This window comes from Salmo salar, chromosome 21 (assembly GCF_965601325.2).
Source record: "Salmo salar chromosome 21, fSalSal1, whole genome shotgun sequence".
Taxonomy (NCBI): domain Eukaryota; kingdom Metazoa; phylum Chordata; class Actinopteri; order Salmoniformes; family Salmonidae; genus Salmo; species Salmo salar.
The window spans coordinates 19,867,022-19,888,624 of record NC_138311.1 but is presented as its reverse complement, the minus strand read 5'-3'; the positions used below and the strand labels follow the sequence as shown (position 1 = coordinate 19,888,624).

Below are 21,603 nucleotides of genomic sequence, written 5' to 3'. Positions count from 1 at the left end.
ATGACGAGCGGAGAGGAGGCAATCCGTAATTTTGATTAAGACATTAATGAGCGAGCTAGTCTGGACGTAGTCAATATAACTATTTGTTCAGCACTTCTTAAATATACAGCAAAAGAATTCAGAACATGGGCCGTACTTACAGTATTCTCCCTGTACACCAAGTTAGAACCGTAGGATAAATAAAGTGGGCATATAAGCAGACAATGAAAGCTCTTACAAAATTAGATAATTACATTTCTCTAAAACAGGTTATAGGCTACATGTGTACCACCAAGTCAGAATAGTAGGCTAAATTCTGTGGGGAAAATTGACCAGATCTTCAGGTCGGAGCTCTAGAAAGAGATCAGAGTTCCCGACTTGCAATTCAGAGTTGGATGACCGTTCAAAACATATTTTCCAAGTTGGAGCTTGTTTTTTTCAGAGTTCCCAGTTGTCTTGAACTCACTGAAGTCTGAGATTTCCCAGTTCTGAGTTTCAAGTTGTTTTGAGCGCAGCAGAAGTCATGCTGGACTGCCAGTAGATTGTCGACTTTATTCATGATGATGACTGCTAGCTAAGATTTTGAAAGTATGATGTTAACATGATCAGTCCAATCAAATCTAATGTCAATATAACGTGATTTTATGTCATTGATGTTATTTTTGGCTATGGCCAATGACCTTGAGCCTTCTTGGATGGGCACTTCTAATGTAACTCTATGGCAGCACCCAAGGTGCTTGAATTTTCGAGCTCTCCCCATAGATTTTGCGGTGACGTTGTGTCCCCATGAGTGACAGAACACTGAGCCAATCACAGCGCAATTAGAGAACATTACCAACCCCTACGCTCTGTGTTGTCCGCTGGATGCCTCACTACCACAGAAAGCACTGAGCTAGGCTGAAACACCTGTATTTTGGTGCTGCCTTACTCAAGAAAACAAAAAGAGACCATGGTCATTCGCAGCTTTATTAACTCAATGATAAAAATGTATTATTTGTTTGCAAACTGATATGTAAAAAGCATTAATGCCAATATAACATTCAAAACAGGTTCTGCCCCACCTGCCCTTAATGACGGCCATTGTGGGTAAAGATGAAATCTCGAGTCGGTATTTTATTTGAGTGGTTTATTAATATCTTGACCAGCATTCAAAAAGGAGCCTAAGTGATTCTTATTTACAGTACAGTACCATATCACTTACATAATAACAACTTGAAGCATTTTTCAAGATACCCAAGGACACGTGACAGTAAACATTTGAATTGTTCAAGTGGTGCACCGGTGGTAATGCTAATGTGGATGTTGGAATTGAGCCTGTCTCCCTCTACTGGGATCTCTTCATTCATTCATTCATTCATTCATTCATTCATTCCATTTTTTTTATTATAGATTTTTTTTAGGTACACTACTGTTAGCAATTTATGTTATTCTTCAATAACACAAACTCCAAAGCAAATTAGGGGGAGAAAAATTGGTTTATTCAGAAAGGACAAATCAAGATGTTATGCTGGAAGGTAGATGTTCAGTCCCCACTGAACAAAGGAATATGATGCCATTTATAACATCCCACCCTAGCCTGGGGTTGCCCAATCAGAAGTCCTTGCAGTACAACTTGGCCAATAGCCAAATAACAAGTATCCTGCTCTGGAGTCAATGAAAACCTGGCACACGTAGCACACATCACTGAGTTGAGGAGTGACATTCCACAGATTCTAACATATGTTGAACTGAAACCCAACTCTTATTTACAATTCACTATTGACCATTAGTACTCCAGTTTTTAATCCTCTCATCCTCTGCGTTGTGTATTTATTTTCTAAATATTCTTATACTACCGTTAAAAAGTTTGGGGTCACTTAGAAATGTCCTTGTTTTTGAAAGAAAAGCACATTTTTTATCCATTAAAATAACATAAAATTGATCCGAAATACAGTGTAGACATTGTTAATGTTGTAAATCACTAGTGTAGATCGAAACGGCTGATTTTGAATGGACAGAGGCCCACTATCAGCAACCATCACTCCTGTGTTCCAATGGCACGTTGTGTTTGCTAATCCAAGTTTACCATTTTAAAAGGCTAATTGATCATTAGAAAACGCTTTTGCAATTATGTTAGCACAGATGAAAACTGTTGTCCTGCTTAAAGAAGCAATAAAATGTGCCTTCTTTAGACTAGTTGAGTATCTGGAGCATCAGCATTTGTGGGATCGATTACAGGCTCAAAATGGCCAGAAACAAAGACTTTCTTCTGAAACTTGTCAGTCTATTCTTGTTCTGAGAAATGACGGCTATTCCATGCGAGAAATTGCCAAGAAACTGAATATCTTGTACAACGCTGTGTACTACTCCCTTCACAGAACAGCGCAAACTGGCTCTAACCAGAATAGAAAGGAGTGGGAGGCCACGGTGCACAAGTACATTAGAGTGTCTAGTTTGAGAAACAGATGCCTCACAAGTCCTCAACTGGCAGCTTCATTAAATAGTCCTCGCAAAACTTCAGTCTCAACGTCAACAGGCGACTTCGGAATGCTGGCCATCCAGGTAGAGTTGCAAAGAAAAAGCCATATCTCAGACAGGCCAATAAAAAGAAAAGTTTAAGATGGGCAAAAGAACACTGGACAGAGGAACTCTAACTGGCCTGTGAATTATCTGAGGAAAACATATTTCATATCTCCTATTGCATGGGAATAACATAAAAATGATAACATATACAGCACATTCCATAACCTGCATCCCATAACCTGCATTATTGGCCATTATTCCCAGGCAACTCAATAAACTCAACTAGAGAAATGCATCAGGTCTTATAGCTAGTCTAAAAAAGTCTTAAAAAGTCATTTGACTAAAAGAGAATTTCCCCAAGAGCTCTCCTCTTGAAAGTGAATCCAAGCTGCTCCCCAAAACTCCACTAATCCCTCTACAGCAGTTTGCTATGGGGATCCATTTTTTTTCTTCTTAATGTCTCTCTTCAGGTTGACTTGTTGTTGTTGACCCTGCGCTCCTCTTTCCACTGTCTTCTCCTGAGTAGATCCCAGAGTCCTGACTGGAGCTGCCTTGTCCTCTCTGGATGGAGGAGGAGCCACTGTCCTGCTCCGCCTCAACATCTCCCTGACCCTTGACCTGTTGCTGTTGACCCTGGCTTGTCTGCTCTACCTGTACAGCCATCACAACTGTGACCGCACAGCTCTCCTCCCGAGGCAGGAGGAGAAGGGATATTGGATCCTGTGTGTTATGCAGTATACCGCTGGGAAATGTGTGCTTTGAGACAAGACTTTTTCTCTTTTTGTGGCATCTGTAGACAGGCACTATTGTCATCAGACCGACACAGCCCAGCAGAGCCAGCAACACCTTCCACACCGGAGGTTGTCCTTAGAGGGACAAACAGAGCAGGCGTCAATATAGATATTAAGCTCAAATCTGAAAGATCCCTTTTTCAGGGACAATGTGGATTTAAATGTAATGGTGTGTAAATGGTTCTCAATTTTACCCAGGGTCCTCACACACTGTTGCTGCGTGTATGGGCTGGTCTTATTGTACGGTTTGCTGAATGCGTTGACCTGCAGGCAGTACTCTGTCCAGGGCTTCAGCGGGAACAGTGTTCCCTCTGTGGTGTCAAAAACTCTCTCTTGTTTCTGTATGATGGAGACAAAAGCACACCAATAAGACATATGAATAGTGTGAGTACTTGAATTGAATGGTTTGAAAAAACAAAAGGTGTGACATTGATTGATAAAGCAGTGAGCTCTACATTTTTCAGATATCTCAACAACAAAAAATGTCTCTACTCCAAAGATCAAAATCAAGTTGAAGGACCCTAGACTTAAGCATACATCAAATATGAGGGAGCTTATTATATGGTAATAATTGGCAAATACTGTATGTACAGTTGAAGTCGGAAGTTTACATACACCTTAGCCAAATACATTTAAACTCAGTTTTTCACAATGCCTGACATTTAATCCCAGTAAAAAGTCCCTGTTTTAGGTCAGTTTGGTTCACCACTGTCACAAGCGTCGTTGTAGGTAGACCAAAACGCAGCGGGTATATTTATCATCTTCTTATTTATTGAAGAAAAACACTTGAACAAAACAAACGACGAAAACAGCCCAATAAGGTGCACAGACTATACTAGGAACCACCCACAAACACAAGAGAAAACTAACCCACTTAAATATGGCCTCCAATTAGAGGCAACGACAACCAGCTTCCTCTAATTGGAGGTTGTTCCAAAACCCCAAAATAGAAATAGAAAAACTAGATAAAACACATAGAAATAGAATAACAGAAGAAAAAAAACGAAACACACAAAACAAACACCCCCTGCCATGCCCTGACCAAACTACAATAACAAATAACCCCTTTTACTGGTCAGGACGTGACAACCACTTTATTTTAAGAATGTGAAATGTCAGAATAATAGTAGAGAGAATGATTTATTTCAGATTTTATTTCTTTCATCACATTCCCAGTGGGTCGGAAGTGTACATACACTCAATTAGTATTTGGTAGCATTGCCTTTAAATTGTTGAACTTGGGTCAAACGTTTCGGGTAGCCTCCCACAAGCTTCCCACAATAAGTTGGGTGAATTCTGGCCCATTCCTCCTGACAGAGCTGGTGTAACTGAGTCAGGTTTGTAGGCCTTCTTGCTCGCACACGCCTTCCCAGTTCTGCCCACACATTTTCTACAGGATTGAGGTCAAGGCTTTGTGATAGCCACTCCAATACCTTGACTTTGTTGTCCTTAAGCCATTTTGACAACTTTGGAAGTATGCTTGGGGTCATTGTCCATTTGGAAGACCCATTTGCGACCAAGCTTTAACTTCCTGACTGATGTCTTGACATGTTGCTTCAATATATCCACATAAATTTCCTCCCTCATGATGGCATCTATTTTGTGAAGTGCACCAGTCCCTCCTGCAGCAAAGCACCCCCACAACATGATGCTGCCACCCCCGTGCTTCACGGTTGGGATGGTGGTCTTCGGCTTGCAAGCCTCCCCCTTTTTCCTCCAAATATAATGATGGTCACTATGTCCAAACAGTTCTATTATTGTTTCATCCGACCAGAGGACATTTCTCCAAAAAGTATGATCTTTGTCCCCATGTGCAGTTGCAAACCGTACTCTGATTTTTTTTATGGCTATTTTGGAGCAGTGGCTTCTTCATTGTTGAGTGGCCTTTCAGGTTATGTCGATATAGGACTCGTTTTACTGTGGATATAGATACTTTTGTACCGGTTTCCTCCAGCATCTTCACAAGGTCCTTTGCTATTGTTCTGGGAATGATTTGCACTTTTCGCACCAAAGTATGTTTACATTGTAGTCATTTAGCAGACGCTCTTATCCAGAGCAACTTACAGTAGTGAATGCATACACAATTTCATTTCATGCATTTTTTATTTTTTTTGTACTGGCCCCCCGTGGGAATCGAACCCAAAACCCTGGCGTTGCACACACCATGCTGGCGTTGCAAACATAATGCTCTACCAACTGAGCCACAGGGAAGATTTTCATCTCTAGGAGACAGAACGCGTCTCCTTCCGGAGCGGTATGACAGCTGCGTGGTCCCATGGTGTTTATACTTGCGTACTATTGTTTGTACAGATGAACGTGGTACCTTCAGGCGTTTGGAAATTGCTCCCAAGGATGAACAAGACTTGTGGAGATCTACAATCTTTTTTCTGAGGTCTTGGCTGATTTCTTCTGATTTTCCCATGATATGAAGCAAAGAGGCCCTGAATTTGAAGGTAGGCCTTGAGGTACACCTCCAATTGTTTAAAGGCACAGTCAACTTTGTGTATGTAAACTTCTGACCAGAGTTGCCAGAAGAATTGTGATACAGTGAAGGATAAGTGAAATAATCTGTCTGTAAACAATTGTTGGAAAAATTACTTGTGTCATGTACAAAGTAGATGTCCTAACTGACTAGCCAAAACTATAATTTGTTAACAAGAAATTTGTGGAGTGGCTGAAAAACGAGTTTTAATGACTCCAACCTAAGTGTATGTAAACTTCCGACTTCAACTGTATGTATTGTCATGTTAGGGTCTTATTTTTCAGAGTATATAACTCACGGACACTAGAGAAGCTTAACCAAGTTTAATTCTTCCCAAAGGGTATTCAGACAAAAAAGCATTTCTCACAATCACTGGTATATATATCCCACTTAAGACACTCTTTCTCTCCAATCCTTACATCTTATGGTTCCACAGGAAGAGGGTAGTAAACCCTTATTACTCCCTTCAGGGGATCTGACCTGACCTCCTGACCTCAACCCCTCCTTCACCTAATCCACAGATGTCCATCTGCTTCCCTATAGCAATCCTTTGATCTCCTCCCGTCCACCCAACACATTCCAAAGCAATCTGTCTTTCTACAGAGAACCATTAACTTCTGGCATAAAACCCAGTCTCTTTCACCCCTTATATTCTATGCTTCTGAGTTATCATTTATTTAACCTGTTAGGGCTAGGGGGCAGCATTTGCACGTCTGGATAAAAAAACTTTACCCGATTTAATCTGGTTACTAATCCTACCCAGTAACTAGAATATGCATATACTTATTATATATGGATAGAAAACACTCTAAAGTTTCTAAAACTGTTTGAATGGTGTCTGTGAGTATAACAGAACTCATTTGGCAGGCAAAACCCTGAGATATTTTCTGACAGGAAGTGGATACCTGATGTGTTGTATTGACTTTAAACCTATCCCATTGAAAAACACAGGGGCTTAGGAATATTTTGGCACTTCCTATTGCTTCCACTAGATGTCACCAGCCTTTACAAAGTGTTTTGAGTCTTCTGGAGGGAGATCTGACCGAACAAGAGCCATGGAACGATGATGTCCCATTAGACACCTGGCGCGCGAGTTCATGTTGGGTACCCTCGTTCCAATACGTTATAAAAGAGTATGCATTCGTCCACCTTGAATATTATTCATGTTCTGGTTAAAAAAGGCCCTAATGATTTATGCTATACAACGTTTGACATGTTTGAACGAACGGAAATATATTTTTTCCCCTCGTTCATGACGAGAAGTCCGGCTGGCTTAGATCATGTGCTAACAAGACGGAGATTTTTGGACATAAATGATTAGCTTTTTTGAACAAAACTACATTCGTTATGGACCTGTGATACCTGGAAGTGACATCTGATGAAGAGAATCAAAGGTAATGGATTATTTACATAGTATTTTCGATTTTAGATCTCCCCAACATGACGTCTAGTCTGTATCGCAACGCGTATTTTTCTGGGCGCAGTGCTCAGATTATTGCAAAGTGTGATTTCCCAGTAAGGTTATTTTTAAATCTGGCAAGTTGATTGCGTTCAAGAGATGTAAATCTATAATTCTTTAAATGACAATATAATATTTTACCAATGTTTTCTAATTTTAATTATTTAATTTGTGACGCTGACTTGACTGCCGGTTATTGGAGGGAAACGATTTCCTCAACATCAATGCCATAGTAAAACGCTGTTTTTGGATATAAATATGAACTTGATAGAACTAAAAATGCATGCATTGTCTAACATAATGTCCTAGGAGTGTCATCTGATGGAGATTGTAAAAGGTTAGTGCATCATTTTAGCTGGTTTTATGGTTTTGGTGACCCTGTCTTTGACTTGACAAAACATTACACACAACTCTTGTAAATGTACTGTCCTAACATACTCTAAATTTATGCTTTCGCCGTAAAACCTTTTTGAAATCGTAAAACGTGGTTAGATTAAGGAGATGTTTATCTTTCAAATGGTGTAAAATAGTTGTATGTTTGAAAAATTTGAATTTTGACATTTATTTGGATTCAAATTTGCCGCTCTTGAAATGCACCTGCTGTTGATGGAGTGCACCACGGGTGGCACGCTAGCGTCCCACCTAGCCCCAAGAGGTTAATATCTCAATGTTCAAAGTTTAGCCGATTCCAACATTCATGACGTGGACCTTTCTGGGTGTAGATCATGCCTCCCAACCCCTCCCCCCTCCCACCCCACAATTTCGATGTGGAGGTGACATTCACCACGCTGGAAGGATACATTTTGACTATACCAGCCAGAATACAGCACGAGCTGAGTATGGCAACTTGGTATCAACTTTGAACTCTTATTCACTAAAGAAGTGATACATCCAAGAAGTCGAGTTATCATCAGCAGCTGTAAACGTGCGTGGCCTAGGAAAGGACAGACATTCTCTTCAGAATGACAGGGTACTACAACGTATCCGTTCTACCACACGACGACAGACTACAATGTATCCGCCCTACGACCAGAAGTATTCTTCAAAGGACATGGGAGATCTCTGCTGGGCAACCCAGCCTTCCATCTTCGAACAATCTATCGAAGCGCAGCTCAGAGTAAATATATTTCTTGCATTTTCCTTTTTCAAATGGGCGGTTATTTAGAATGCATAACATTCTGTATTTACGATAGCATAGCTTCATAAGGTCCGATAGAGACACAATCCTTTTGTTCCTCAGTCTTCCCGCTCTTTCATTCAAACCCAACCCCCTTTCTTTGTGTAACCAGCCGTCATATCGGTTTTGTACGCTAGGGACGTTTTCTTTTATGATATATTTAGTAATCAATGTATGATCCATCCTGTGTGATTATTTAGGTATTAGTAAATAAATAATTCAACCAAATTTTGTATTGCTGATTCAACTTGTTAGCCAGGGTTCGTGAAGATAACCAAGAATTTTACGACGTTCAGATGAGACTGAATAAGGTGACGATTAATACTTGACTGCTATTGAAATAAAAGATTTAAAGATCTGTTAGAGTTTATTTGGAAGATAACAGCTCTATAAACATTCTTTCGTGGTGCCCCGACTTCCTAGTTAATTACATTTACATGATTAGTTTAATCAGGTAATATTAGAGAATTGATTTGATAAAATAGCATGTCATATATAATGTAATCCATAGTAAAGACACGACAGTATGTATGTAACAGATGGATTAAGAGAGAAAACCACTAAAGCTCCTTCACTTCCTGTTTCCTGCCCTTCTCGTGCTTTTCTGGGTCACATGGCCCAACCACACAACAGGGGACAATAACACAAGTGAGTCACTTGAGGATAGGCATTGAAGAGTGAACAAAGAAGAAATGGAAACCTTTTCTTCATCTTTGCAGGCTTCAAATATACCAAAAACTTGTTTGATCTGGAAACCTTTGAAAAGGCAATGCAGTGCGTCCCTTTTAGACAGAGAACATGTTACACCACACCCCCCCGGTCTCTTATCACAGCATATCCAGCTGCTAGACTTCAAAGAAAGGACAGCACAGTTTGTTTTATAACTGGTTTGGAGGATATTATGTTATGAGAAAGGTCAGTGGAGTGGCGTTATTTGCTTGTGCACATGAGATGACATTTGTCTGGCACTCCGCCGGTGCTTCCGAAAGAGCTGTTCACTGCGGTTTGCCGTTTATTCCCATCTTAACAAAACTCCTACCATCACTCTACTTGTGAATCATCACTACTACTTAACCATAAAAGCCTGGCTGTTGAAGTGAGTCCTGACCTTGCTGGGTGAATGTTTCTCCCAATACTGCAGACTGAAGGACATGACCAACATAGAGCTCATGGGGGTGTTGTCCTCCGCCATTGGCTCCCTGAAGCTCACTGTTAACATGGCGTCCCCTGGATCGAACGTCACATTGGACGGGGGGCCTAGGGCCGCTGTAACACAGGAACAAACACTGCTGTCAATGGCTACATCACAGCCTTCACTACAACAACATATGGCACTTGAGCACATGCTGTTTTTAGTCTGTAGGCTAGCATTGTTCCACTTACAGACATGATTAAAATTATCAACAAACTCACATTTTAGACCACAGTAATGTGAATCAGGAGTGTTTTTGATTCCTGTGTAGGTCAGTTAGAGCATAGCACTTGCAACGCCATGGTTGTAGGTTCAATTCCCACAGTGGACCAGTATGAAAATGTATGAAAATGTATACACCTACCACTAAGTTTTGCCTGGATAAGAGCATCTGCTAAATTACAAAAAATGTGTTGGAGCTGGGCTGAAACAAAAGCTTGCACACAGCCACAAAGTGTGCATGTCCAGTTACGGATGTTGTTGGCCTCACCATGTTCATCAGGAATGAACTTCAGCCAGTACCAGTTTGACATCTGACCCCTGCCCTCGGCCCTCACTCTCAGTATGTATTCATTGTTGAAGCCCAGCTCCTTAGAGAAGTCGCATCTCTCCTCAGTTATCCTGACACACACCCCTGTGTAGGTCCCCTCGTCCGACTGTGTATGAGAACTATGAGACAGAGAGGAAAAATGTCTAGCTTGTTGGTGGGGTTCATTCAAGTACCAGACAGCATGCTTGAAGCAGAGTAAAAATGGAAAGTAAACATATTTTTTACTGAAATAAATATGTACCTTTTATTGTCCTGGAGTAAGAAAGGCTCTTGGTACTCACAATTTGTATTGAGCGGTGAACGTGATGTTGTGATTGGCCATGGAGTGATTCCGGTCCCATATCATAATGTATCGAGTGTTCACTGCATCCATCCTCACATTATAAGGTATAGGCAGTGCAGCAAACACTGAGGGAAACAACGCCAGAATCATGTCAGAATTCAGATGTTCTTTAGTATCACAGCAGTCTTGATGTTATAGTAACGTTATAGCAGAGGTGGCGGACAATGACGACATTACACCAACGTCTAGCCCTACTGAGACTTTTTAGTCTGCTGGAGCAGTATCACTCTAAGACATTATAAAGCTGGCGTGGAAGGAGTCTGAAATGAATAGAATTCGAATTAATGTGGTCAAGATATGAACCACTCATAACACACCTTTGCTTGGACGAGACAGTTAACTGACATGTAGCACAGGATGTTAAGAAAAGGAAACCAAGACGTCTTGTTTTATTCTGTTATGTACATCATTTTTAAACCCGTGTGGCTGCTTATCCTAAATCTGCAAAGATCGGTACAGTACAGAGAATACACAATGACTATACACGATTCATATTGCAAGCTTTTAGATTAACCTGTAACACTTGTTTAGGTGTGATTTATTTTAATCAAAATGTCTATTCACCGCTCAATCATTGCAAAAATAAGCCGAGTGGAGCGGTCTGTCGTTTCGCTTTCATTTTGAATCAAAAGACTTACCGGTGTATGCAAGGAGAAAAACTTGCCATGCAAATAGGCGTAATATCATATCTTAAATCCCTGGTCTTGATCGCTTCCCTCCCCTCTATTTCCACGTCGGTCCTTCAGTCACGGCGACAAGACCTCTCAAGGATACCCGGCATTGTGTTGTTCTCATTATACCCTACGCACGTGGAAGCGTGTGTTCACGATCGAAACTTCCTGCCCCAGTATAACTCATCTAGAAACCAACCACACACACAGGAAATCAAAAAAGTACAGTGCTAAAAGTTAGTCACTGTCTGGAAGTAGCAGCACGCATTCTCAATGACCCACTTGGCCGATACTCATTTAAATATATAATAAAGTGAAATCACAAATGTAACAGAGGTCAAGTTCACAGCATGCAACATCAATTAATCAGTATGCAATCAAACACTTAGGCAAGACGTATGAGGTGAGAGTTAATTACTTTAATATGAATGAAACTCAATTTGGATGCAATAATACAGCATGTTCAGTATTGTACAGCATGACCAAAGATATAAATGAAGACAACCATTGTTTTGTGCACACTATTCACCAGGACTACTTTCAGTGGCCATTTTAGCATGTCAATCTTGGTGAGGCAAACATGTTATTTTAGATGCATGCCAGCGAAGGCACTACAAAACTCTAAACAATACACGAAATGCACTATCACACTACACCAAACGTGATCAAGACACGCAGGTTGAAATATCAAAACAAACTCTGAACCAATGACATTAATTTGGGGACAGGTCGAAAAGCATTAAACATGTATGGCAATTTAGCTAGTTAGCTTGCACTTGCTAGCTAATTTGTCCTATTTAGCTAGCTTGCTGTTGCTAGCTAATTTGTCCTGGGATATAAACATTGAGTTGTTATTTTACCCGAAATGCACAAGGTCCTCTACTCCGACAATTAATCCACACATAAAACGGTCGTCATCTCTCCTCCTTCCAGGAGGATGCATGGGTCTCGACCTTCGCCTCTCCTGAGTCCGTACAGGAGTTGCAGCGATGAGACAAGACTATAACTACCAATTGGATATCACGAAATTGGGGAGAAAAAAAAAGGGAAAATAAAAAGAAATAGAAAGGACTTCTATTTTAGCCCTTGGCAACGCAGACGCTCGTTGATGCGCGCGAGCAGTGTGGGTGCAATAATTGAATAACATAGATTTCTAAATTGATTTTGCAATGCTCGTGCACGCCACGCGAGTGGTGTAGTCAGGGTAGGGTAAAGCTCTAAAATTCAAGCCCCTTGGGTGCTGCCATAGAGTTACATTAGAAGTGCCCATCCAAGAAGGCTCGAGGTCATTGGCAACACGTATGTGATCTGACGTAACTTTATCTAAAGTAGCTTTGATTGGACGTATCATGTCAACATCATACTTTCAAAATCTTAGCTAGCAGTCATCATTATGAATCAAGTCGACAATCTACTGGCAAATCCTAACTGCAAGCATTGCAAAGCAATCACTAGCCTGCTATTCAGTGGAGTGGCTGTGTGGTCCCAAGTCTGGGATTAAGGGTGTCCTTTCCAAACTTAAAATGATAAAACATTCAACATTGGCATGCTTCATTGACAGCATGGCCATAGTTTGTAAATCTCAATTGAGTTTAAATGCATTTGGCTAAGGTGTACATAAACTTCTGACTTCAACTGTACAGGCATGTAATACAAAGAGCTGTTTGTAGCTGGTTATAATAAAGCATAGGAAATTCACATGTGTATTGGCTTCGGTTTTGAGGCTTTAGCTGATATACATTATGGTTATTTGTTGGAAATATTTTATGCCACTTTTATCAACTTAAGTGACGCTGATCATTTCCACTTGTGTAACTTTGACAAAATGTTGTTGTATTTATAATGAAAAACCTCTAGGAGGTATTTGTTCGACAGGGGAGTTTTCACCTCAGCGAACAAATGCATCAATAAACATAGCCCTTTAAATAAATCACACACAAGGAGATTCAGTTCTTCTTTAAGACTCAGGGGTCCAACCAGCAACAGTTGGAGCAAAGCACCTTTCATGACAAAGAGGAAGTCAAATAAATGAGGTCACAGAGAGAAAACATGACACTATTCTTGATTTCAGATTCTATAAGAATCATAAAAAAGGACAAACTAATGCATTTAACATTTGCATAAAAACCAACATGCACGATGGGCTTCGTTTCGAAGATGTCTTGACTGGACAAACTTGAGGTTGACTATCTGCACCATACTTGTGATTGAAAATGTTCAAATTTAACCCCGTTTAAACTGACGAGCTACCCTGTTTCCCCATGAATTCCTTCATTTATTTTTAATGGGGATTACCGCTTTAGTTACAGTATAGGGGAACACACAACATCTTGCAACAGCAGCAGTCATGCATGCCAATGGACCAACAGTCACAGAATTTGCTGGAAAAAGAAGGCATGCCATTGGGAGTGACCAGCACTGTCTGACATGTAGTTTGGAGCACGCCCATCTCACGACACCATGCCACTACACTCTTCCAGCATGGCCATAGAAAAGAAAGGTGGGCTGGGGTCTTGTTGATTTTCTTAATCTGATAGATGCTCCTTCCTCTCCCACCTTTAATATTGTTTCTATGCCCTTAAACACCGAGCAACATGGGATTTCCAGAACAACCCAGGCACAAATTCACAACTGTCACGGTGAACAGGTAGAATAAAGACAAACAGGAATCACATTAATAACATACCATCCTGTCACAAGTTGGCTATGGATGGTACCTTGAGTAGGGGTATAACGGTTCACAGAACCTAGTTTTGGGGTCACGCTACGGTTCGGATTTGGTACAGCGGGAAAATGTCAACAGTTACTGTAGTTCATTTTTGTTTATTTAAGAAAATACAAAGTGTGGGTATCAGGAATACCCACACTTTGTATTTTCTTAAATGAAAACACATGATTACTCAACAACACTAAAATAAAGTGCAATATGCGTGTGAAATCAACATGTAAACATGGCTCAGACATTGTATAAGCCTATGCTATAAGGTTTTCTTACAAAGAGAAAAATATGTGCACTTGTGTGACTCTCATAAAGGGGGCATGTCTGTAGCGCGGTACTTTTCATTTCCCAGTTGAGGGTAATGTGAAGGGCTGTCACTTAAGTAGCTCTCCGTAGCCATCTGTAGTAAGCACAACACAGGGTGCATTGGCCTATTTATTGACAACTTCTGTTTCAGCTTGCTTATATAGAGTGGGTACTACCCATCTGCTGAAATGGGTGCGAGTGGGTGAAGTTCGTAACGTGGCTCAAGCACTTTCAGGAAGTGCTGAAACGCCTTATTCTTCTCAACCACCGAGAATGGGCGCGTTTCCATGGCAATAAACATACCTATCGCGCTTGTCATTTATTTATTTTGGCCCGGTCAGAATCAGCTGCGAAGGGCTGCTTGAATGCAGTGGGGAGACGAAGTTGCGTTGTTTTTTTGCGTTGCCGTCTTGTTCTGGTGGTAGGAATACTGGGGTGGATGTCGGCGTAACTGTGTCAACATGTTTGAGGTGTTGGCAGCTGCATAGGCTATTCTCTTTCAGCACTGGCAACATACTCTGTGTCCATCCCCGCAATAATCTTACTGGGAAGCCAAAATGTTCCCAAACTGGTGATGGAGAATCCTCCTGGTTTATCGATCCCACCACTCGCCATTGGACAGAACTATTTCCTAGCTGTGCCTCACAAAAAGGACAGTTAGAAATCCGTCAATTAAGATTCAAATTGTAATTACAACGTGCACATTCTATAGTCTCTAGTTGTTTTAACAGGATAGCCTGAAATGTTTTTTTTTTGTTGTTGCTCAGATTTACCCAAGAGGCATACAATGCAGTGTAGATGTAGCCTATAGGCCTAGTGAGATATCCACGTACAGTACCAGTCAAAAGTTTGAACACACCTACTCATTCCAGGATTTCTTGATTTTTACTATTTTCTACATTGTAGAATAAAAACTATGAAATAACAGATATGGAATCAAGTAGTAACCAAACAAGTGTTAAATCAAAATATTTGATATTCTAAGTAGCCACCCTTTGCCTTGATGACAGCTTTGCACATTCTTGGCATTCTCAACCACCTTCATGAGAAATGCTTTTTCAACAGTCTTGAAGGAGTTCCCACATATGCTGAGCACTTGGCTGCTTTTCCTTCACTCTGCGGTCCAACTAATCTGAAACCATCTCAATTGGGTTGAGGTCGGGTGACTGTGGAGGCCAAGTCATCTGATGCAGCATTCCATCACTCTCCTTCTTGGTCAAATAGCCCTTACACAGCCTGGAGGTGTGTTTTGGGTCATTGTCATGTTGAAAAATGAATGATAGTCCCACTAAGTGCAAACCGATGGGATGGCGTATCGCTGCAGAATGCTGTTGTAGCCATGCTGGTTAAGTGTGCCTTGAATTCTAAATAAATCACAGACGGTGTCACCAGCAAAGCACCCCCACACCATCACACCTTCTCCTCAATGCTTTACGGTGGGAACTACACATGCGATCATCCATTCACCTACTCTCCGCCTCAAAGACACATCGTTTGGAACCAAAAATCTTAAATTTGGACTCCTCAGACCAAAGGACAGATTTCCACATGGTCTAATGTGCAATGCTCGTGTTTCTTGGCCCAAGCAAGTCTCTTCTTATCATTGGTGTCCTTCAGTAGTGGTTTCTTTGCAGCAATTCAACCATGAAGGCCTGATTCACGCAGTCTCCTCTGAACAGTTGATGTTGAGATGTGTCTGTTACTTGAACTCTGAAGCATTTATTTGGGTAGCAATTTCTGCAGCAGCGGTAACTCTGGGTCTTCCTTTCCTGTGGCGGTCCTCATGAGAGCTGGTTTCATCATAGCGCTTGATGGTTTTTGCGACTTCAATTGAAGAAACTTTCAAAGTTGTCGTCATTTTCCGGATTGACTGACCTTCATGTCTTAAAGTAATGATGGACTGTCGTTTGTCTTCGCTTATTTGAGCTGTTCTTGCCATAATATGGACTTGGTCTTTTACCAAATAGGGCTATCTTCTGTATACCACCCCTACCTTGTCACAACACAACTGATTGGCTCAAACACATTAAGAAGGAAAGGAATTCCACAAATTAACTTAACTTCTTATGGCTTGAGGGCGCTATTTTCACGTCCGGATGAAAAGTGTGCCCAAAGTATACTCCATGCTATTCAGGCTCAGAAGCTAGGATATGCATATAATTGGTCGATTTGGATAGAAAACGTTCTGAAGTTTCTAAAACTGTTTGAATGATGTCTGTGAGTATAACAGAACGTATTTGGCAGGCGAAACCCCGAGGACAAACCATCCAGGAATTTCTTTTTTTTTTAGGTCACTCTCTCTTCCATGGGTTTTCATTGAGAATCTGGAATTCTAAGCGAGTTGCTTGTAGTTCCTATCGCTTCCACTGGATGTCAACAGTCTTTAGAAATTGGTTGATGTTTTTCCTTTGTGTAATGAAGAAGTAGCCCTGCTCAGAATGAGGCTTGAGGGAAGTGTACTTTTTGATAGAGGCGTGCGACCTGAAAGCACGCTCCACTTTGTTTTCCTCCGGTATTGAACACAGTTTATCCCGTCTTAAATTTTATCGATTATTTACGTTAAAAAATACCTAAAGTTGTATTAGGAAAGTTGTTTGCTGAAAATTGTCAAAGATTACAGGTAACTTAGAGATTTTGTAGTCATGTTGCGCAAGTTGGAACTGGTGTTTTTCTGGATCAAATGCGCCAAATAAATAGACATTTTGGATATATAAGGACCATTTGTGATATTTATGGGACATATTGGAGTGCCAACAGAAGAAGCTCGTCAAAGGTAAGGCATGAATTATATGTTATTTCTGAGTTTTGTGTCGCGCCTGGCGGGATGAAATATGATTTTCAGTGTTTGTTTGTTGGGGTGCTATCCTCAGATTATAGCGTAATTTGCTTTCGCCGTAAAGCCTTGTTGAAATCTGACACGGTGGCTAGAAATACAAGATGTTCAGCTTCAATTTGGTGTATTGCACTTGTGAATGTATTAAAGTTAAATATTTTTAATAATCTTTGAATTTGGCGCTCTGCCATTAACCTGTTAGGGCTAGGGGGCAGTATTGACACAGCCGGATAAAAAACGTACCCGATTTAATCTGGTTACTACTCCTGCCCAGTAACTAGAATATGCATATAATTATTGGCTTTGGATAGAAAACACCCTAAAGTTTCTAAAACTGTTTGAATGGTGTCTGTGAGTATAACAGAACTCAAATGGCAGGCCAAAACCTGAGAAGATTCCATGCAGGAAGTGGCCTGTTTGACAAGTTGTGTTTCATCTTGGCTCTTTTTATTGAAGACTGAGGATCTTTGCTCTAACGTGACACTTCCTACGGCTCCCATAGGCTCTCAGAGCCCGGGAAAAAGCTGAACGATATCGAGGCAGCCTCTGGCTGAAACACATTATCGCTTTTGGCAAGTGGCCGATCAGAGTACTATGGGCTTAGGCGCGTGCACGAGTCGACCCCGTGCTTTATTTCCTTTCGTCTGTTTACCTAAACGCAGATTCCCGGTCGGAATATTATCGCTTTTTTATGAGGAAAATTGCATAAAAATTGATTTTAAACAGCGGTTGACATGCTTCGAAGTACGGTAATGGAATATTTAGAATTTTTTTGTCGCGAATTGCGCCATGCTCGTCACCCTTATTTACCCTTTCGGATAGTGTCTTGAACGCACGAACAAAACGCCGCTGTTTGGATATAACTATGGATTATTTTGAACCAAACCAACATTTGTTATTGAAGTAGAAGTCCTGGGAGTGCATTCTGACGAAGACAGCAAAGGTAATAACATTTTTCTTATAGTAAATCTGACTTTGGTGAGTGCTAAACTTGCTGGGTGTCTAAATAGCTAGCCCTGTGATGCCGGGCTATCTACTGAGAATATTGCAAAAAGTGCTTTCACCGAAAAGCTATTTTAAAATCGGACATATCGAGTGCATAGAGGAGTTCTGTATCTATAATTCTTAAAATAATTGTTATGCTTTTTGTGAACGTTTATCGTGAGTAATTTAGTAAATTCACCGGCAGTGTTCGGTGGGAATGCTAGTCACATGCTTTTCACATGCTAATGTAAAAAGCTGTTTTTTGATATAAATATGAACTTGATTGAACAAAACATGCATGTATTGTATAGCATAATGTCCTAGGGTTGTCATCTGATGAAGATCATCAAAGGTTAGTGCTGCATTTAGCTGTGGTTTGGGTTTATGTGACATTATATGCTAGCTTGAAAAATGGGTGTCTGATTATTTCTGGCTGGGTACTCTGCTGACATAATCTAACGTTTTGCTTTCGTTGTAAAGCCTTTTTGAAATCGGACAGTGTGGTTAGATTAACGAGTCTTGTCTTTAAAATGGTGTAAAATAGTCATATGTTTGAAAAATTGAAATTTTTGCATTTTTGAGGTTTTTGAATAACGCGCCACGGGATTACACTGGCTGTTACGTAGGTGGGACGATTTCGTCCCACATACCCTAGAGAGGTTAAACCGGATCCCGATCCCGTTAACGGGATTTCAGCCATAAGAAGTTAAGGCACACCTGTTAATTGAAATGCATTCCAGGTGACTACCGTAAATTCCGGACTATAAGCCGCAACTTTTTTCCCACGCTTTGAACTTGGCGGCTTAAAACCTGTTGGGGATAGGGGGCAGTATTTGCACGGCCAGATAAAAAAACGTACCCGATTTAATCTGGTTACTACTCCTGCCCAGTAACTAGAATATGCATATAATTGTTTGATTTGGATAGAAAACACCCTAAAGTTTCTAAAACTGTTTGAATGGTGTCTGAGTATAACAGAACTCATATGGCAGTCAAAACCCTGAGACAAATCCTGACAGGAAACTGAAATCTGATGTGTGGATATCGCTTCAAACATTTGCCATTGAAACACACAGGGGCTTATGAATCATTTAGCACTTCCTAAGGCTTCCACTAGATGTCCCCAGTCTTTACAAAGTGGTTTGAGTCTCCTACTATCAAAACTGACTGAAAGAGAGGCTGTGGAAAGTGGTCACAGGTGGAGGGCCATTTACCATTATGACGCGGCCGCCCATGGCTACCCTCCCCTTTCGAAAGACAATGCAAACGTCCCCATGGAATATTATTGAAGCTCTGGTTGAAAAAGGCCCTAAAGATTTATGTTATACAACGTTTGACATGTTTGAACGAACTTAAATATATATTTTTTGTACATTCGTGACGACAAGTCCTACTCAGCGCCGATGTAAAATGTTGTTTTTATATATAAATATGAACTTTATCGAACAAAAAATGCATGTATTGTGTAACATGATGTCCTAGGATTGTCATCTGATGAAGATTGTCAAAGGTTAGTGCTTCATTTAGCTGTGTTTTGGGTATTTGTGATGCATCTAGTTGCATTGAAAATGGCTGTGTGATTATTTCTGTCTGGGTTCTCTCCTAACATAATCTAATGTTTTGCTTTTGCTGTAAAGCCTTTTTGAAATCGGACAACGTGGTTCGATTCAGGAGAGGTGTATCTATAAAACGGTGTAAAATAGTCATATGTTTGAGAAATTTAAGTTATAGCATTTATGAGGTTTTGCATTTCACGCAACGCGATTCCACTGGCTGTTGATTAGGGTGGGACGCAAGCGTCTGGCCCAGACAGGTTAAACAATGACGTGGCTAATATATGGATTTTTCCCGCTTTCAAATTTGTGGGTCCTGACAGCGTGGAGCATTGTCAAAAAATCCACTATCATCAACGGGTTTCGAAACGCTGGACTGCTGCGTGTTGAAGAGGGCTCAGTGGGGGATTTGCCTCCGGATGAAAGTGATGAGAGCGACAATGAAAACGATCCAATATCGGATGAAGCAATTCTGAGGCTATTCAACTCCGACACCGAAGGAGATGGTTTCAGTGCACAGGAGGAGGAAGATAGTGACCAATGACTTTCTTGGTAGGCTACTGTTTACTGCAATTTTTTTTTTTTTTTTTTTTACAAGCCGTGTTTCGTTAAAGCCTGTGTAAAGTTCATTTGTTTCAATTTACCGGTAGGCACCTGCGGCTTATAGACATGTGCGGCTTATTTATGTTCAAAATAATAATTTAAAAAAAATTCAGTGGGTGTGCCTTATATTCAGGTGCGCTTAATAGTCCGGAAATTACGGTACCTCATGAATCTGGTTGAGAGGGATGCCAAGAGTGTGCAAAGCTGTCATCAAGGCAAAGAGTTGCTACTTTGAAGAATCTAAAATATATACTTTGATTTGTTTAACACATTTTTGGATACTAATGATCCCATGTATGTTATTTCATAGTTTGGATTTCTTCAGTATTATTCTACAATTTAGAAAATAGTAAAAATAAAGAAAAATCCTGGAATGAGTAGGTGGCCATAAGTTTGACTGGTACAGTAAAATTGTTTATGTTTTAATCTGGGTTCACAGTGCGGACTGAACAGAGGTCCCCCATACCGAACGAGTCGGTATGAATACGTTCACCATTACACCCTTACTTTTGAGATGTGTCTTTTAATCTGCGAGATGTCATCAACTTTAAAGTGTCCTTTGAGGAGGGATAGAAAGACTGAGACTTCGGAGAACATTCTGTATGACCCTCCTCCTTTCCCTACTACAATTCTTCAACCATCACCTACGGTCTTTCCACCAAGCTCTCCTCTCGCTCTCTCCATCTCTCCTCAGACGCACACATCCACAATCACCTCATCCGGAACTCCTTCGTCTCCAGGCTCTTTCCCCATCTCCTCCAGCTTGACCTTCTCCACTTCCTTGTCTCTCCTGATTGGCTCACCCCGACCACTAGAACCCTGCTGGCCGGAGCCTCCCTCTGTGGAGTAGACCCCAGAGTCCCCGCTGCCTTCACTGCCCTGGCGGCTATGCCTGCTGCTGTCATGCTGCAGCCCTGAGGGGGGAGCTGTGAAGGGAGGAGGGATGTGGATCTCTGGCAGCACCACCTCAGCGTACACGCTCAGATTATCACAGCACAGCTCCGACTCAGGAGTGAAGAGAATGGGCATTTCAGAGCCGAGGGACGAATCACAGAGGTACTGGTGGTGGGGGGAGAAAGAGGGAGCAGCATACGATTACTCAATTTATCCAAACCCCCCCAAGACACACACCCACCCACAGACACCTAGATATTACTCTTGTTTACATGCTAGCCACTGTGAGGCCTGCTGCTACTCGCTGTTTATTATACATGTATAGTCACTTTACCCCTACCTACATGTACAATTTACCTTGACTAACCTGTATCCCCGCACATTGACTCGGTACCGATACCCCCTGTATATAGCTTCGTTATTGTTATTGTGTTACTTTATTTTATTTAGTCAGTTTTGTTTAACTCTATTTTCTTAAAACTGCATTGTTGGTTAAGGGCTTGTAAGTAAGCATTTCACGGTAAGGTCTACACTTGTTGTATTCGGCGCATGTGACAAATACAAT

At 41.0% G+C, this 21,603-nt stretch overlaps 2 protein-coding genes across 3 annotated transcripts in view; both read right to left on the bottom strand.

The window, feature by feature from the left end:
* Positions 1 to 931: 931 nt before the first annotated feature.
* LOC145850157 (interferon alpha/beta receptor 1a) lies at positions 932 to 20,988 on the bottom strand. 2 transcript variants are annotated; one of them, XM_082967019.1, is made up of 6 exons: positions 20,859 to 20,988; positions 10,414 to 10,540; positions 10,073 to 10,251; positions 9,499 to 9,656; positions 3,467 to 3,611; positions 932 to 3,347 (listed from the first exon to the last, which is right to left on the bottom strand). In XM_082967019.1, the coding sequence occupies exons 2-6, from the start codon at positions 10,503 to 10,505 to the stop codon at positions 2,935 to 2,937; spliced, it is 987 nt and encodes a 328-aa protein (XP_082823145.1). In that variant the 5' UTR covers positions 10,506 to 10,540; positions 20,859 to 20,988; the 3' UTR covers positions 932 to 2,934. The 2 variants fall into 2 exon arrangements, with proteins under 2 accessions (XP_082823145.1, XP_014019807.1); XM_014164332.3 differs by lacking the exon at positions 20,859 to 20,988 and adding an exon at positions 11,114 to 11,398.
* Positions 11,551 to 21,603, bottom strand: part of LOC106581895 (interferon alpha/beta receptor 1a) — a 37,661-nt gene continuing 27,608 nt past the window's right edge. The window contains exon 7 of the mRNA XM_014164331.3: positions 11,551 to 21,203. Coding sequence (XP_014019806.3) covers positions 20,835 to 21,203 — 369 coding nt within the window. The 3' untranslated portion in view covers positions 11,551 to 20,834. The remainder of the gene's footprint in view (positions 21,204 to 21,603) is intronic.

Excerpts from the sequence above, each read along its gene's own strand:
- LOC145850157 (XM_014164332.3), bottom strand. The coding sequence starts at position 11,162 with ATGATATTACGCCTATTTGCATGGCAAGTTTTTCTCCTTGCATACACC. Across the intron at positions 10,252-10,413 it reads TTCACCGCTCAATACAAATT|TTCTCATACACAGTCGGACG; the intron begins GTGAGTACCAAG and ends TCTGTCTCATAG. Across the intron at positions 3,612-9,498 it reads AGAAACATTCACCCAGCAAG|AAACAAGAGAGAGTTTTTGA; the intron begins GTCAGGACTCAC and ends TCCATCATACAG.